At 52.9% G+C, this 16267-nt stretch overlaps 4 protein-coding genes across 5 annotated transcripts in view; 1 reads left to right on the forward strand and 3 right to left on the reverse strand.

Annotated features, from left to right (window-relative positions):
- Positions 1-662: 662 nt before the first annotated feature.
- On the reverse strand, positions 663-2001 carry PFDN6 (prefoldin subunit 6). 2 transcript variants are annotated; one of them, XM_060021335.1, is made up of 5 exons: positions 1959-2001; positions 1667-1745; positions 1327-1397; positions 1121-1245; positions 663-874 (listed from the first exon to the last, which is right to left on the reverse strand). In XM_060021335.1, exons 2-5 carry the CDS (start codon positions 1728-1730, stop codon positions 745-747), a joined length of 390 nt encoding a protein of 129 aa, XP_059877318.1. In that variant the 5' UTR covers positions 1731-1745; positions 1959-2001; the 3' UTR covers positions 663-744. The 2 variants fall into 2 exon arrangements, with proteins under 2 accessions (XP_059877318.1, XP_059877317.1); XM_060021334.1 differs by lacking the exon at positions 1959-2001 and having other exon boundaries at positions 1667-1952.
- Positions 2002-2352: 351 nt separating this feature from the next.
- On the forward strand, positions 2353-9280 carry WDR46 (WD repeat domain 46). Its single transcript, XM_060022029.1, has 15 exons — positions 2353-2472; positions 2572-2784; positions 2893-2973; positions 3117-3229; positions 3354-3441; positions 3569-3630; positions 3852-3956; positions 4062-4212; positions 4338-4473; positions 4794-4893; positions 7893-8206; positions 8353-8447; positions 8573-8668; positions 8796-8909; positions 8996-9280. The coding sequence occupies exons 1-15, from the start codon at positions 2404-2406 to the stop codon at positions 9092-9094; spliced, it is 1836 nt and encodes a 611-aa protein (XP_059878012.1). The 5' UTR covers positions 2353-2403; the 3' UTR covers positions 9095-9280.
- Positions 9281-9603: 323 nt separating this feature from the next.
- B3GALT4 (beta-1,3-galactosyltransferase 4) lies at positions 9604-11258 on the reverse strand. The gene is made up of 2 exons (XM_060022030.1): positions 11187-11258; positions 9604-11007 (listed from the first exon to the last, which is right to left on the reverse strand). Exon 2 carries the CDS (start codon positions 10982-10984, stop codon positions 9848-9850), a length of 1137 nt encoding a protein of 378 aa, XP_059878013.1. The 5' UTR covers positions 10985-11007; positions 11187-11258; the 3' UTR covers positions 9604-9847.
- A 676-nt stretch (positions 11259-11934) lies between these two features.
- The window catches only part of RPS18 (ribosomal protein S18), a 68790-nt gene continuing 64457 nt past the window's right edge, over positions 11935-16267 (reverse strand). Inside the window, exons 2-7 of the mRNA XM_060022041.1 lie at positions 16221-16244; positions 15653-15751; positions 12563-12649; positions 12373-12474; positions 12174-12265; positions 11935-12051 (exon numbers count right to left, since the gene is read on the reverse strand). Of these exons, the coding sequence (XP_059878024.1) occupies positions 11976-12051; positions 12174-12265; positions 12373-12474; positions 12563-12649; positions 15653-15751; positions 16221-16223 (459 nt within the window). The 5' untranslated portion in view covers positions 16224-16244 and the 3' untranslated portion in view covers positions 11935-11975. The remainder of the gene's footprint in view (positions 12052-12173; positions 12266-12372; positions 12475-12562; positions 12650-15652; positions 15752-16220; positions 16245-16267) is intronic.

Consider the following 16267-nt stretch of genomic DNA (forward strand, 5'->3'; position numbering starts at 1 on the left):
CCTCCCCAGCAACCTCGCCATCCCTGGTCCCTTTATTTGCTCTTACATTTTTCTCCTCAGTTGCTACAAACCCATGTCAAGTACTAGCCATCCCAATTAAAGTGATCAGCATGAAGAACACCCCTGACTCTGAATTTGTAAGAAACAATTTTAGGACAAAGAAATGGAAGAACAACTTTGTGGACAATGTACAAACTGGGAGACCTTACATATTACAATGCATTATGTGCTGGGGCTTGAAATCAGTTTAAGCTACACTCAAATTCTAGGAAGAAAGAGACTAAAAAGAACTAATGTGCCAGGGCTATTTTGAGAATGACAAGAAATCATAGCAAAGGAGGGTCACCATGTTTCATTCTGGGGTCAGAGAATTGTGAGTTCTTCAATAAACTCACTTTCCCTGAAATTATTGTGTTGTAAATGCCCTTTTCATGTTTCCAACCAAGATATGGAAGAGTTAAGGGTTCCACATACAGGCAAGAATTAGGTTTGAGACATTTCGGATTTTAGTCTCAAGAAAGAAGGGTTACTCTGCCACACAGAGATTCCAGTGCAAGGATCTGGACCTGAGAGAGTAATGCAAGTGATAAACATATAAGGTGGAAGGGACCAGGAGAATGGATGGAGACAATTATAACAGAAGCGACTGGTCAGAAAACGGCCAGGTATTTTCACATTTTATTAGCTACAGTATAGACCCTAGAGCTGCCTCATTTGCTCCCCTCCCCCGCCCCCAGGACAGGGTCAGACCTTCCCAGGAGCCCCTGCTTTTGCTGCCTGGGCCCGCTGGAACTCCTGCTGCAGCTGAGCAAGGGTCTCTCTCTGTTGCTCTGACTGCCGCTCTAGGTCCCGGAGCTGGGATTCGTATCGCTTACTGAGGAAAGGCAAAAAAGCAAGTAAGGAGAAGTTACTGAGACTTACTGTTGAGGGTGCTGAAGGCAAGAAGAAGATTGGTGGAAAACTTGAGATCTAAGGGGAGGATGGAGGAGAGGAGTTACAAGGGAAGGGTTGGAGGAACTGGACAATTGGGGGATACTCTGGAGAGCGACTCTACGATGGTTCCTCAACACCTTTTTCCCAACGCGTCAGGTACATCACGGGGCGTGGAATAAAGACTCACATCTCAGCCGTGATGTAGTCCAGCCTTTTCCCCACTGTGGCCCGAGCTTCCCCCAGCTCCTGTTTGACCAGCACGGGACCCAGAAGTTTAAAGACCACATTGGATCCATCCAGCAGGGCCAGTTCCTGATGAAGGGGTGGCACATACATGATCAGAATTACTGCCAGGACAGATCCCTCCTCACCCCACAAATCCCAGTCTCTCACCTCCTTCACGATATTATTTTCTGTTAGTTGTGCCTCTAGTTTCTGCCTCCCTGACATGGATTTACTCAAGTCTGGTGGGTGGGAGGAAAGACTTTATTAGAGACATCACATGCGCCACCCGACCCCCAAAATCCTGATGAGAAAAAGATGCAATTGAGGAAGTAGGCCAAGGACGGAGCGGCGAGTCAGTGGATGGGAAGAGTATAGAGGTGGGGATGGACCCGCACGCTGGGGCCGGGAGTAGGGGGGTGGGGTGGGGGCAGTGCAGAACACATGGTCTGGGTATGGCTTTGGGTTTTGAGGGAATTGGGGCGAGGCCACACCGACCCTGCTCCCTTACCCTTCTGTAGCTGTTGATATTTCTCCACTTCTCCCTGTAGCTTCTTCTGGATTAGCTCAGCCATGGCGGGGACGAAAGCCTGCGGGGAGCGGGAGGGGGGCGCTGGGTCTCACACTCTGGAAGGTACCCGAGCTCCCTTTTCTGGCCTGCGGAAATGACAGCTCTCCTGACAGGCAGCCTCTCGGAACACCGCAGTCTCTCCGGATCCGGAATATCTGCTTCACCCCTGCCCCAAGGGGTGGCGGGCGAAACAGGACCCCAAACCCCTCAACCGAATCCCTGACCCACTCACGTTCTCCCGTCAGTATTGGTAAACCCGGAAGTAAACAACGAATGCCGGGAAAAGACGGCGCCGGAAGCTTTCGTCTGGTGCATGCCGGGAAATGTAGTTCTAACATGTTTAATGAGCGGCTTTCCGCTGAAAAGACTGGATTTGGAAGGTTTTAGGCAAGATGGGGAAACCAAGCTGGTAAAAGAAACTGCACGGTTGCTTGGGTCCTGGCCCCGGACAGCCTCTCTTTCATTACTCGGGCATAAGCTGCTGCACGGGAGGGCGGGGCCAAGGCCCGCGGAGGCCCTCAGTGGCGAGCGCGCCCTCAGTCAAGATGGCGCCTAGAAGACTTCAGACCTGGGGCGGCGCTGATTGGATGAGGGTCGGAGAACTTCCGGGAGTTCTCCATCCGATTGTGGGACAGCTGAGAAGAGTTTGCACGTGTATCGTGGTTCGAGTGGACTAGATGGAGACGGTCCCCAAGCTGGGCAATAATGTCACGCCCAAGAAAGACAAACTTCAGGGCAAGAAGAAGGTAGAGACCTCCTTGGGGTGGAAGGGAAGTTTTTAGCTGCGGGGTTGGAGGGGCGGGGCGAGGGGCAGCGCACTATCGGGTATCCTGATCTGCCGGCAGAAACCGCGGCGATACTGGGAGGAAGAGACCACTCAGACTGCTGCCGGAGCCTCTCCAGGTCCACCTCGTAAACGGAAGAGGAATCGAGAGTTCCGCCCCCAGAAGCCAAAGAACACTCACAGCACAAAGAAGTCTCGGATCTCCAAGAAGCCCCAGGTCCCGAAGAAACCCCGGGAACGGAGGAGTCCAGGGCCTCAGCGGAGCTTGTCTGGGGTGAGCCTGGGACCTGATAGGGTGGCAAGGCAAGTCGCCTTGTGCTTGAGGGTACGAGAGTTGGGGTCAACCTGAGCCTGTTTCCTAATTGCCTCCTCCTTGCCCCAGGCCCAGGACCCATTTACAGGCCCCGCCCCCGTCCCTGTGGAGGTGGTTCAGAAGTTCTGTCGCATTGACAAATCCAAAAAGGTGAGGACCAGTCGGAGAGTGGGGAGGGGTTGCAGGCAGGGAGTGTCTGGGTGAGTTGGATGGAGGCGGGGCCAGGTGGCTCTCCTGTGACCCCCATATCCCTTGGTTCTTCTCCCACTCCTTCTCCACCAACGATATTGTAGCTGCCACGTTCTGAGACCAAAATCCGGAGCCGACTTGAGGCGGCTGAAGCTCAAGAAGAGGAAATAAGTGTCAAAGCTGCTCGTTCTGAGCTGCTGCTTGCTGAGGAACCTGGGTGAGTGGACCCTAATGTGGGCCTCCCCAGCGCCTGCTTTATGGGGCTCTCATTTTTCATATTTATGTTGGTACACCCACTTCATATTAGGAAGCCTTAATTCATCCCTGATGCTCACTTGCAGGTTTCTGGAAGGAGAGGATGGGGAGGACACGGCAAAGATATGCCAGGCTGACATCGTGGAGGCTGTGGACATTGCAAGTGCAGCCAAAGTGAGCCTGAGGATGGAAAAAGGGTCAATGGGTTGATGGATGCAGAGTAAGATGGGAGTGGGGACTAGAAGAAAAAATTACCAAAGGGAGCCAATTATTTCTTTTTTTTCTTTTCTTTTTTTTCTAGCATTTTGACTTGAACTTGAGGCAGTTTGGACCCTACAGGCTTAATTACTCTCGAACTGGGAGGTAAGGAATTCCAGTTACTTCAGTCTTGCTCATCTCAGCCATACCAGTGTGTGTCTGGGTTGTTGATGTGGGGAGGGTCTTGTGATTTGCTTGCATGTGAGGGTGCGCGTGTATGGCAGCATCTCTGCTCTCACCTGGAGAGAAGGAGCTGGCGTGGGGCAGACGTCTGAGCCCAGGTGTCCCCCTGAACTGACACCCTGCCTGTCCTCCAACTCCAACAGACACTTGGCTTTTGGAGGGCGCCGGGGTCATGTGGCCGCCCTTGATTGGGTGACAAAGAAGCTCATGTGCGAGATCAACGTCATGGAGGCAGTGCGGGACATCCGGTCAGTGGCCTCGGTTAGCAGCGGTGGGGCTGAGACAGCCCATCCCTGATCGAATGACAGCCAGTGACTCCCTTTCACGTTGTACTGTTACTCCGCTCCTCCCAGGTTTCTGCATTCGGAGGCACTGCTTGCTGTCGCCCAGAACCGCTGGCTTCACATTTACGACAACCAGGGCATCGAGCTCCATTGCATCCGCCGCTGTGACCGCATCACGCAACTTGAGTTCCTGCCTTTCCACTTTCTCCTGGCCACAGCTGTGAGTGGCTGTGGAGCACAGGGACTGGGTGGCAGGCCCTGAGAAGACTGACCATCCTCCCCTGGGGCCCCAGTAGAGGAAGGACAGAGGACAATCAGGACTCATTTTCTCTCTCTCTCTCTTAGTCAGAGACAGGGTTTCTGACCTACCTGGACGTGTCAGTGGGAAAGATTGTGGCAGCTCTGAATGCTCGGGCTGGACGGCTCAACGTCATGACTCAGAACCCTTACAACGCCGTCATCCATCTGGGACACAGCAATGGTCAGTCCCTGGGTGAACTTTGAGCCTGACCATCCTGTCCTACTTTTCCTTTCTTTTCTTTTTTTTTTTTTCAGCTTGAGGGATCTTAGTTCTCCCACCAGGGATCGAACCTGGGCCCTTGGCATTGAAAACTCTGAGTATTAACCACTGGACCGCCAGGGAATGCCCCTGCTTTTCTTCTATATTTGCTTTTAACGGGTCCCTTCAGGTTGCTCCTCTGCTTCCCTCTCTTGTTACTTCTTGGCCTTGAGTCCCCATCTTTCCCAGGGTTAATCACCTCGGCGCCCTTTTAGTAACTAAAGTTCTCCTCTGATGCCTAGGGACTGTGTCTTTATGGAGCCCAGCCATGAAGGAGCCACTGGCAAAGATTCTCTGTCACCGTGGTGGGGTCCGGGCTGTGGCAGTAGATTCTACAGGCACGTAAGTCACTTGTTTGGGCCTGAGGTGCTGGGGGGTGAGGGGCGGTGTGTGTGTCACAGCTCAGCAGAAAGGAGAGGAGGGGCACAGACGCTGCAGCCAAGCTGCTTGGGTTTAAATCCTGGTGTTATTCCTGACCAGCCATGTCAGCGAGCATGTTAGGTGACCTCGGTGTACCACACATTGTCCTCACCCTGAGACTGGGGATATGAGTGTCTCGCTCAAGGGCCAGAAGACTTTTTCTGTAAAGAGCCTGATAGTAAGTATTTTAGGCTTGTTGGCAATGGGGCATATCTGAGTGATTTATGTAGGTCCTTAAATAACAAGAGGAAACACAGGATTGCAAATTTTTAAGCAATGAACTTAGAAAAATAATTGAGCACAATATTTTTGTAATACAGGTCTACTCATGGGAAGAGTTGGATTCCTGTTTTTGAGAATAACATTTGGTTTAATTGAGGTTGAAAGTTAGTGTCCCAAATCATCCAACCCAATTGCAAATGTTTATCTACAGATGCCGATCTGTGGAGAGATTTTGGTACTTGAAATTTGGTACTCTCAAGTGAGATGCTTTACGTGGTGTCAGTCTTGACCACAATACCGTGCTGTCTTAGCACAAAAAGCAGCCACAGAACAAGTAACTGAATGAGTGTGACTGTGTCCCAATAAATCTTTATTTGTAGATGCTGACATTGGAGTTTTCAAATAATTTTCATGTTTCAAAATATATTTCTTTTGATTTTTTTTCCCAACCACTTAAAAATGTAAAAACCATTCTTTACAGTTTGTGGGCTATACAGAAATAGGTGGTGCGCTGGCTTTGTTGGCTCATGGGCCATAGTTTGCCAAGCCTGGGGCTTAGCTTAGAAAACTGTTGTAGGCGTGAACGCGAGTTAAGGCCTATAGAGTTGATCATGGTGCCTGGTGGGTAGGGAGCGCTGTATTTCATCATCTTTGTCAAAGACGATTGTCCTCTTTAGGTCTGGCTGGTGATGTGAAGGGTTGGGGGTGGCAGGTCTGCTTTGAATTTCCGCCTCACGACCGCTGTGAAGTCCTGACTGCTTTTCCCCTCCAGGGTCCCTCCAAGGTCTGTTTCTCGCCATTCTCAGTGTCTCACAGTTTCTAGCCTCCAGTTCTTCCTCCTTCTTGTGTGTCCTGGGTGTTGATGTCAGAATACTCTTTCCCACATGGCTTTCCTCCTTTTACACCATTGTTCAGGAATCTTCTACATTAAGTATTAACTCCATAACCTTACTTTTAAGTTGTTTGATAGAAAATCAGGAAGAAGAAAAGCCCAGTGGCTACCAACTTATGAAAGCCTGCCAGATGCTCACGCCTCCTGGGCCCCCCATAGTTGTGTCTCTGTGGACAGGTGGTTTGCTTCTGCCCTGTTTACTCCATGTCTGTGCCAGTCTGGTGCTAGGACTGTCAGGGGGCCTGTCCTGAGGTTTTCTGCCTTCTGTGGGCCATTGGACCTGAGCTGGACTTGGCCTTCCCCAGGCTGCCTGGGTCAGCTACTCCTGTGCTCAGGGCTCCATCAGTTCCTTCACGGAGGTTTGGTCAACAGCCTGACACCAGACGGCTCTGGTCCTTGGTCTTAGGCCCACCCCGGCTTAGCTCTGGTCCTCCTCAGGGGTGCCTCAGACTAGCCACAGGGGCTCCAGAGATGAGACTGACTGTAGTCCTCAGCTGGCTTTCTGGAAGCTTGCATTAGGATTGGATTGGACTCGCAAAGCTGAAGTGTTTCTTGCAAGTTCAGTAGCGTGGTAGTGTGGCCTTGGAGACCCGTCTGGCCACTGGGTGGGCATTTGCACAGGGGATCCCAGAGCTGGGTGTGTTTGGGGCAGGAGCCAGCGTGTGCTCCTCAGTTGTTGGCTCAGTGAAGGGTGTGACCCTGTGTCCCAGGAGCCCTCCATAAGTCCTGGTTTGTGCTGATGGCCTCTCCCTCGGGTGGAGCTGGGCCCTGATTGTCTTGTCAGGACAAGTATCCAGCTGGGCCTCTCTTCGGCCCCATCACAGGCCAAGTCTCTGCTCAAGTAGGAACTCCTTAGTGTCTTCCTCCTGGGTTCACAGCCAAGGCTAAGAGGAGGGTCTTTGGTTTCTGGCAAACATACATCCCCTGGCCTGGCTGGTCCCCCTTCAGCCTCCCTGAGGAGCAACTTGAACATCAATAGAAACTCCAACCTCTGCAAGTAAATGACTTGCATGGTACATGCTTCCTTGAGAGGATTTGGTCACCAACCTTGCCCACCCTCCTTCCAGGGAAGGGGGCGGGGCAGGGCCCTCTAGTGCATCACTTCCTTGCTTCCTAAGGAGGTTTTTTCAGGTCCATGCAGCCTCCATCTTGTGGCCTGTCATTGCCGGAGAGCAGCTTTGGGAACTATCTCCCGTCCAACCTTCAGGAGCCCCTGCAATTTGTCCCCTCCTGGCCTTCCTGGCCATATTTCCCACCAGCCTGGAAAACAAACCCCTGCTTCCATCTCCCTGTCTCCATGCTCTGATGTTAATTCATTTGTACCTGCTTATACATGCATCTCTGTTTTTTGTGCTTTCTTGAGAATTACCTAGAATGGCTCAAATCCCACGAAGCCCTCCCTGACCACTGCTGTGAGCCCTTCCCGCTGCTTACCGATGGGCTGCCTGTCTATGTGGTGGGACCTCACACCTGGGTGTAGATTGTCGTGTGTGTCCTCCCTTTCATTCACATGTCGTGAGTGGGTAAGAGCACAGACACTAAAGACACAGGTCTGACTTGAATTCTAGCTCTACCACTCACCCTGATTTCCTTTCTCTGAGCTAGTTTCAGTTTCTTCTCTGTAAAAGGGAAATGAAAATAGTACAGCCGCCTCACTGAGAAGAGGTGCGTGGAGTGTGTGGTGTGATGGTAGTGATTACTGTCATTATTGGTCTTCTTCTCTTCAACCAGACCTGATGCCTGGACTTGGCCACGGGCCTGCCCAGTAAGCTCATACTATGGATTAACCAGCCCCCCTTGCCCCCAGGCACATGGCCACCTCTGGCCTGGACCACCAGCTGAAGATCTTTGACTTGCGAGGGACGTTCCAGCCTCTGAGCGCTCGGACCCTGCCCCGGGGAGCGGGGCACCTGGCCTTCTCCCAGCGGGGACTGCTGGCTGCAGGAACGGGCGATGTGGTCAACATATGGGCAGGACAGGGCAAGGCCAGCCCCCCGTCCCTGGAGCAGCCCTACCTCACCCACCGGCTCTCAGGCCACGTGCATGGCCTTCAGTTCTGCCCCTTTGAAGATGTGCTGGGAGTGGGGCACAGCGGGGGCATCACCAGCATGCTGGTCCCTGGTGAGTGGGCAGGGCTGGGGCTCTTAAGTGGATGACCTTGGGATGGAAGCTGGAGTGGGCCTGACCCTGAGACAGCTGGGGGCCAGGGGCTTGCTCAGGCTGGAGTAGGTTCCTGTTTACAGTTCTGTGTTCCCTCCTCCCTCCAGGGGCTGCTGAGCCCAACTTCGACGGCCTGGAGAGTAACCCATACAGGAGCCGGAAGCAGCGCCAGGAGTGGGAGGTGAAGGCCCTACTGGAGAAGGTGAGGAAGTGTCTGCGTGTGGTGTGGGGCCGGGGGTCTTGGGAAGAGTGGGCTTCAGCGGCATCTCTTGGGTGTCACCCTCCTGTGGCTCCTTACGCATTCCTGTCCCTCTGTGACACACCCAGGTACCTGCAGAGCTCATCTGTCTGGACCCACGAGCCCTGGCAGAGGTTGATGTCATCTCTCTGGAGCAGGAAAAGAAGGAACGGCTTGAGAGGCTGGTACGGAGCAGGCCCCCGAGGGCCCGGGCCTTCCTCACCCCCACATCCTGTCCCCACCATGTCCTCATAAGTGCAGTTCCCTGCCTTGGAAGTCTGTTTCAGGTTTCACTCCTGTCCCCTCCCTCAGGGCTACGATCCCGACACCAAGCCTCCCTTCCAGCCAAAGCCAAAGCAGAAGGGCCGCAGCTCCACAGCAAGTCTGGTGAAGAGGAAGAGGAAGGTCATGGATGAGGAACACAGGGTAAGTGAGCACTGGGGGATGGGCCGGGTGGCCTGTGGGCTATGCCCTCCTGCCACTTCTCACCTCGCCTTTTCTCCCCACCCCAGGACAAAGTCCGGCAGAGCTTGGAGCAGCAGCCGCAGAAGCAAGAGAAGGCCAAGCCCATGGGGGCCCGGCCATCTGCCCTGGACAGATTTGTGCGCTGAGCCAGGCTCCAGGGGTTCCTGGGAACGACATTCTCTCCCCAAGAGCACCTGTGGGGAATGACCTGTTCCCTGGAATGAGGAGGGAGCAGTGAGCCCCCTCCCCCACAGGGGGTGGAAAGCTGACTCCTGGGGGTTGGGGGAGAGGGCTTGGTATTAAACAGGAAGGTGGGTTTTTGGATAACATGTCTGGATCATCCTGTGGACCTGTTCCCTTCCCACGTCCGGCCTGGGGCTGCTCTCAGACACGAGAGGTCGTGGTGTCTTGCTTCTACCCTCACCCCTATCTTGTGGTCGCTGTGGCTTTAGTCTGGCTCTCTAGGGCCTTCCTCCAGGGAGAGGCTGTCCTCCCTCTCCCACATCCCTGGAGATGTCCTTTCCATCCAGCAGGCTCTGGTAGCCTTCAGGTTCCCCAGGTTTGTGATCTGAGACTCCTGGTGAGGACCACACTGTACTCGAAGAGGAAAAGAGACAAGTTTATTGAGGGGCTTGTGCCCCTCCCCTGCCGTGGCTGGAGAGAACAACCCAGCATGTGCGGCTCTTCCTGATGACCATCTTTGGGGCTGGCAGGCAAGGCAGCCCCCTAGGTGTGTCCTGTATCCCTCAGTCTTCAGTGACAGACTGCGCATCTGGTGTAGGGCAACCAATCAGTTGCAGCCAGCTAGAGCCCCTGCCTTGGGCCCGGGAGAGAGAAGGTGGTGAGGGTGCTGGTTGGACTCTCAGCTCCTCACCCCTCTCCTGGGCGCTCACGCCCTCTCAGCTGTGAAGCCAGGCTATTACCCGGCATCGGAGGATGCCGAGGACTCCCTGGAGCCAGGAGCAGAAGGGTACAGTTCTTTCCCCGTCAGAGCCACCCACCAGCTTCCAGGCTTCCTGCATCTCCCAGGGGTCCAGCTTGTGGGATGTCAGCAGGAATTTCCCATAGCAGCACCGATCCAGGGGGTAGTGGGTGGCACCAGCCAGCTTGACACAGTGGGTTGGGGCGAGGCCTCCTCGTCGGGCACTTAACCCCACAAAGACATCCTCCAGTGGCAGAAGGGGTGCCCGGCTGGCTACCTTCAGTATGAGCTGCACAGCAGAAGCCGATAGCACATACCCCGTGCCTGAGGCATAGGGGGGAAAGGGGCCCCAGGTGGGAGGCCACTGTTTCTCTGATATCTGGTGCTTGCCCCCTGGTGTCCGAGAGGGGTGCACCCGCCAATGCACACGGCCCAGGTACAAGAGAGGCACAGGCTGGCTCGCCAAGGTGGGGCCTCCTTCCCACTTTTCATCTCCAACTTTCGCCTTTCTCGGGGGCCCCATGCCCCTTTCCCATTGCTCCCAGCGGCCTCCTCGCCGGACCAGCTCTGATACCAGTTCGGGGACATTGACGAACACATCATCATCAGTCTTGAGGATGTAGCGGGCCACGGGGCAGTGTTTGTCGGCCCAGTTCAGCCCGCTGAGGGTCTTGAGAGTGAGGTTGCGGTAGGAATCCTGGAAAGCCGCCAGCATTATGTCCCCCTGGGCCGCTGACTCCCGCGCCAGGTCGTTCCCGCGCGAGCCCCAGCTGGGTTCTCCCAGCAGAAAGACAGTCTGCACCCTGAGCCCTCGGGCCTCGCGCAGCCGGCCCCACGAGGCCCGAATGGCGTTTCTCTGGTTCAGGTTATCCGGGGCCGTGCACACCAAGATTAGCAGGAAGGGCGGGGGGCCGGGACCGCCGCACGCCTCCTCGTTGGGGATCAGGAGGCGGGGCAGGGTCAGGGGCGGCCCGGGCGAGGCCGGGCCTGGGAGCAGGGAGGCTAGCGAGATGCTCAGCAGCTCCTCCCCGATGCCCGAGGGCCCAAAGAGCGTCCAGACAATCACGAGCAGCAGGGCGGCCAGGAGAAGGCGCCGGAAGAGGCTGAGGCGCATGGTGCGGCGCAGTCAGAGGGGACCTGGAGGGAAAGATGGAACGCGGTTAGAGGGCGGAGAATGCAGCTCTAGGACACTTCGGTCCCTAACCGGTCACGCCAGGGCTGGGGCGGGCGGAGGGCACGGCCTGTGCCAGCGCCCTACGGTGCCGGCGCGGGAGGCGGCGCGGCGGGGCCCATGGCTGCAGCTGAAGGGAGGTTACCTTGTCGGCTCGGCCGCCGAGGCCTGCCTCCATGGCCGGCGGGTTTCCGCTTCAACAGTCACCTCTTCCGTCCGCGGAAGCGTCCTAGCCCCGCCCCTCTCGCTGGGAGGGCGTGGCGTGCGCGCCCCCGGGAACCCTGTCAGAAGCTTCGCAGCCGCGCGGCAAGCAGAATGCAGAGGGGACTGTGGTGTACAAGTGGGGTCTTCCCCGAAACTGGGCAAGAATGGAATTGGACCCGCGGGCCTCGGGCACAGCGGGCGAACGCTGTGCAGCCGGAACGGCAGCGGCTCCCTGGCAACAATGCGCCCCACCCCCCCCTGCCGCTCAGCTCTTCCGGGTCACCAAAATCAGCATCTCCACCCAACTCTCAGAAACCTAGGGTGGTAAAGACCTGGAAATACTCGCCTAAGCGGCAACCGGCTAGGCTCAACTACCTACACAAGCCTCAACACCCTGCAAGACAATAGGGAGCCTAGTCTTGAAAATCGTGAGGGCTCCTCCTCGAGGATGAGCGTGTTGGTTGCCCCTTCTCCCACCCACCTCGAGAGCAGGGCACCACTAAGTAAAATGTTGCTTCCCGCAGTGGGGAGTGGCAACAGCATAGGTTTAACCAAGACCAAGGACACTGTCTGGGCAGCTGAGTGGGGAAATCAGGCAGGAGGGAAAATGACCAACAGGCCCCAGTGTGAGAACATGTTCCCTATTAGTGTCTCCAGAAAAATGCAAAGAACCATAAAGAAGGAAGCCATAACTGTATAAACTATTTATTAACAGACAACGCCCACAAATTTATTTCTTCTTGGACACACCCACGGTGCGGCCACGGCGGCCTGTGGTCTTGGTGTGCTGGCCTCGTACACGAAGTCTGCAGGTGAGAAAAGAGAAGGGTTACAGGTCTTACACCATACAAACGTCTGGAAAAAGACAGAGCATGAGAATTCCCTGGGAGTCTAGGGACAGGCAGAGATGAACCCCCGCCCCACTCACCCCCAGAAGTGGCGGAGCCCTCGGTGGGCCCTAATCTTCTTCAGTCGCTCCAGGTCTTCACGGAGCTTGTTGTCCAGACCGTTGGCCAGGACCTGGATACAGAGGAGATGGTGAGGTATGCTTGTTCTACCCCCTGGCCTATGACCAATTCTAACTGGACACCCTGCTTTTCTCTAATCTCCCCCATCTTAATACACACCTGGCTGTATTTTCCATCCTTCACGTCCTTCTGTCTGTTTAAGAACCAGTCTGGGATCTTGTATTGGCGTGGATTCTGCATAATGGTGATCACACGTTCCACCTGGCAGGCAGGACAAGGGTCAGGTCCAGATGGTCTCCCCGCCCCCTCCCCATAGGCCCAATCCCCAGCCCCTCTTCCTTGTCCTCACCTCATCCTCAGTGAGCTCTCCTGCCCTCTTGGTGAGGTCGATGTCTGCTTTCCTCAACACCACATGAGCATATCTTCGCCCCACACCCTGAGGAAAGGTTTCAGAGTCGGATGAGTCTGATTTTTTGGGTTTCCTTTATAGACCCATGATTCAAAAAGCACAGAAAGGTAGGTCCTAAAATAACCTAATGCCTTATACTTTTCCAGATACAAAGCCTAATCATTAAAAGAGAAAAAGTTTTGTTCAGAGGCAGGGCTGGACCAGAGAACTTGGGGCATATACCCCTTGAAAGCAGAATCTTTTTTCCCCACTTGCCCAGCATACGGACCTAGTGTAAATGCTGCTGTTCAGACAATACAGCAGCATCCAAGAAAGGCACCTCCTCATTTCTGCATCGTGGAGAATGAAGCTGATGCCCCTCAGAGCTGATGTAGCACCAAGGCAGCAAGATTAGGGTATTTTGAATTAATAGGGTTGATTAAGGGGTAGGAATGTCAGTTGCTCACGATGTCTAAGGGCGACAGGCCATGATCCTTTGGGCAGGTCACTGCACGATCAAAATAAACAAACACTTAAATCAGTGGCATCATATCACCACCACCACTGGTACTCCTTGCCACCTGAATTCACAAGCCAAACTGACTTGGATAGTGAAGGACTGTGTGCTGGGTTGAACAGTGTCCCACCAAATATATGTCCATCCAGAACCTCAAAACGTTACTTTATTTTGAAATATAGTTTGTTAAAATGAGGTCATACTGGATTAAATCCAATGACTGGTGTTTTTATCAAAGGAGAGGACACAGACACAGAGGGAAGAAGGCATGTGATAAGAGGCGAGACACTAGAGTGATGCAGCTGTAACACAAAGAAACCAAGGATGTTTGGCATCCAGAACTGAGAGATTAAGTTTCTGTTGTTTGAAGCCAACAAGTCTGTGTTACAAGGGCCCCAGGGAACTGAAATAGATGGCATTTCCTTTCTGTAAGAAAGTGAGCAGGAAGTCAAATTACCAGATTGATTTGGAAGAGACTAGGATCTTAAGTCTCTCTCAAACTTTCTCTTCCTTCTATTTTTTTTTTTTTTTGCGGTACGCGGGCTTCTCACTATTGTGGCCTCTCCTGTTGCGGAGCACAGGCTCCGGACGTGCAGGCTCAGCGGCCATGGCTCACGGGCCCAGCCACTCCGCAGCATGTGGGATCTTCCCGGACTGGGGCACGAACCTGTGTCCCCTGCATCGGCAGGCGGACTCTCAACCACTGCGCCACCAGGGAAGCCCCTCCTTCTACTTTTAAGTGTTTAAAACTTTCCATTAACAAGTTTTTAAAAAAGTTGCTGTCAAGCTAAGATTTTTGAAAGCCCTATTTAGATAATGGCTTGCCAACCTCCTAAGTTAGACCCACAGATCCCCTTTACTCTGCCCCAAGCAGACCACCCTTATTCTCTCCATCCAGAAGAGTACACTACAGAAAATCATCACTTTCTCATCTTTGTAGCTCAAGGGCCTGGACCATATAACAGAAGAGTTGATACTAACTTCATACTAGTCTCTGAAACCCAGTCATTGTGACCAATTCCAACCCCCTCCATGTTTCCAAACAATCTGCAGACAACAGTTATCATCCTGATTTAGAGAAAGAGCAGAACAACCAGCCTTAAGGAATATTCATAGCCAAAGTGGACAAATGGAAACAAAATAACAAAGGGATCATGGCACAGAATAACCTTGCAGGTGTGTATTACCTCTGAGCAAATACCCTCTTCTGCTTGTGCCAACTTCAATACTTCACCTTTCCCTGGCCAATTAACCTTGCTCCTCTAACTACATTTTTTTGAGGAACCCCTCCTTATACTCAACCTCCCCCCGGCAACTTTCTTCCAATTTCTAAGTATTACCCTGTCCTACATTCCAGATCATTAACAAAAGACCACCTTTCTCAAAAGACCACCTATCTCACCTACAGCCTTTAAAAAGGGAACAGGCAACCTCACAGATACAGTGGGCTCAGTTCCAGACCATGCCAAACAGTGAATATTGCAATAAAGGGAGCTACACAATATATTTTGGTTTCCCAGCACATGTAAAAGTTATGTAATCTATTAAGGGAGCCAATAGCTTTATGTCTCAAAAAACCCCATACATACCTTAATTAAAAGATACTTTATTACTATAAAGTGGTAACCATCACCTGAGTCTTCATCAAGTCTAAATATTTTTGCAATAGTAACACCAAAGGCCGCTGATCACAGATCACCATTAACAAACACAGTAATGAAAACGTTTGAAATCTTGCAAGAATTACCAAAATGTGACAGAGACACCAAGTGAGCAAATGCTATTGAAAACTGACTTCCTTGAGACAGGGCTGCCACAAAAAACACATTATTGCTAAGCACGATAAAATGAGGTAAGCCTGTACTGTATTCCACACTGCCTTACTAGTTTCACAGAACAGAAGGCAGCAGTCTTCGTATGTACCATTTAAGTATGAAAGCTGTGCTCCTTGAATTACAGAATGAAAAAGTAAATGCGATGGATCTTATAAAGAAAAGCTTATGATATACTGTTTTAAATTAACAACCTATCTATAAAATACTTATAATGGTGTCCTGTCATGACATAGTGACACCTCCCATCTCCCAACTTAGAATCTCTCAGCATTTCTACTCACCCTTCAAAATGTACAATCATCCAATTCCTAGGATATACACATTTCCCAGGAAGAGTTGCTGTTATGATGCACTGGGGGAGAGCGGCAGAAACCAAATCTAGCACGGACAAGCTGATTGATGGCTGATGGTCCAGGAAGTTTTTAGTGAATTCAGGTAGACAACCAAACCCATTCTCCATCCCCTAGGTGAAATACATTGGCTTGACCTGAGACTGTTCTTTGGCTTTTATCACTTACCTTTTCGGGCAAATATTGTTACGGGGTTAAGGGAACTAGTTGCACTCTTAACTATTCTTTTTTTACCCAGCAGATGTGGTGATCTGGTTGGGACTTCCTCCACCTTGCCTTAACGGAAGCTCAATTGTTAACAACCCAAGTTGTTACACTTACAACCCAAGTAGTCCTTACCCTACTTTACCTTAATTGCAGTGATGGCAAAGGCAATTTTCCGCCGCCCATCGATGTTGGTGTTGAGTACTCGCAAAATGTGCTGGAACTTCTCGGGGATTACTAGAGACTGACAGAGATTCGGGGAGAAATTAGACACCGTGAACTACTATTAAACTGTAACCTCAAACACGAGCGTTAAGCTTGTCACACAGAGAGCAAGAAGCCCCCGTCAGGTTTTCACGACACAACAAACTCCTCAGTCCTGCAGACAGCAGGAGCATCAAGTGTTCAGGCTTGGAAAAACGCAACCTCCGGGAGGAAGCACGTCTCCTGCCCGTTCCCAAAGTACACTCTGAGTGGCGGAGGCCGGAGGGCCCCCCTCACGCCCAAGCCTTTCCAGCGCCCGCGGAATGACTTCCTCCGGCCCCACTCCCCAGAACTGGATGTCTTTAGTCGTCCTTTTCCAGGGGTGCGATCCAAGGCTCCACACAGAAAGTTGCAGGCCCCCAGAGTAGGACATTTTCGGCCCCCTGACAGCAGACCTTCCCTGCCCCGGTTCCGATGTCGCCAGATCCCCGTACCGACTCCAGTCTTACCATGGCGGCGGCCCCAGCGGCGGCCCCAGCGGCGGCGTGTAGGCCTC

Source organism: Delphinus delphis, chromosome 10, assembly GCF_949987515.2.
Source record: "Delphinus delphis chromosome 10, mDelDel1.2, whole genome shotgun sequence".
Classification (NCBI taxonomy): Eukaryota; Metazoa; Chordata; class Mammalia; order Artiodactyla; family Delphinidae; genus Delphinus; species Delphinus delphis.

What these genes read in the sequence shown, in the direction of transcription:
- WDR46 (XM_060022029.1), top strand. Translation starts at nt 2,404, where the DNA reads ATGGAGACGGTCCCCAAGCTGGGCAATAATGTCACGCCCAAGAAAGAC. An exon ending in CTGCTTGCTGAGGAACCTGG is followed by an intron (nt 3,230 to 3,353) that starts GTGAGTGGACCC and finishes GCTCACTTGCAG; the next exon opens with GTTTCTGGAAGGAGAGGATG. An exon ending in AATTACTCTCGAACTGGGAG is followed by an intron (nt 3,631 to 3,851) that starts GTAAGGAATTCC and finishes CAACTCCAACAG; the next exon opens with ACACTTGGCTTTTGGAGGGC.
- PFDN6 (XM_060021335.1), bottom strand. Translation starts at nt 1,730, where the DNA reads ATGGCTGAGCTAATCCAGAAGAAGCTACAGGGAGAAGTGGAGAAATAT. An exon ending in ATATCAACAGCTACAGAAGG is followed by an intron (nt 1,398 to 1,666) that starts GTAAGGGAGCAG and finishes CCCACCCACCAG; the next exon opens with ACTTGAGTAAATCCATGTCA. An exon ending in GACTACATCACGGCTGAGAT is followed by an intron (nt 875 to 1,120) that starts GTGAGTCTTTAT and finishes GCCTTTCCTCAG; the next exon opens with TAAGCGATACGAATCCCAGC.
- B3GALT4 (XM_060022030.1), bottom strand. Translation starts at nt 10,984, where the DNA reads ATGCGCCTCAGCCTCTTCCGGCGCCTTCTCCTGGCCGCCCTGCTGCTC.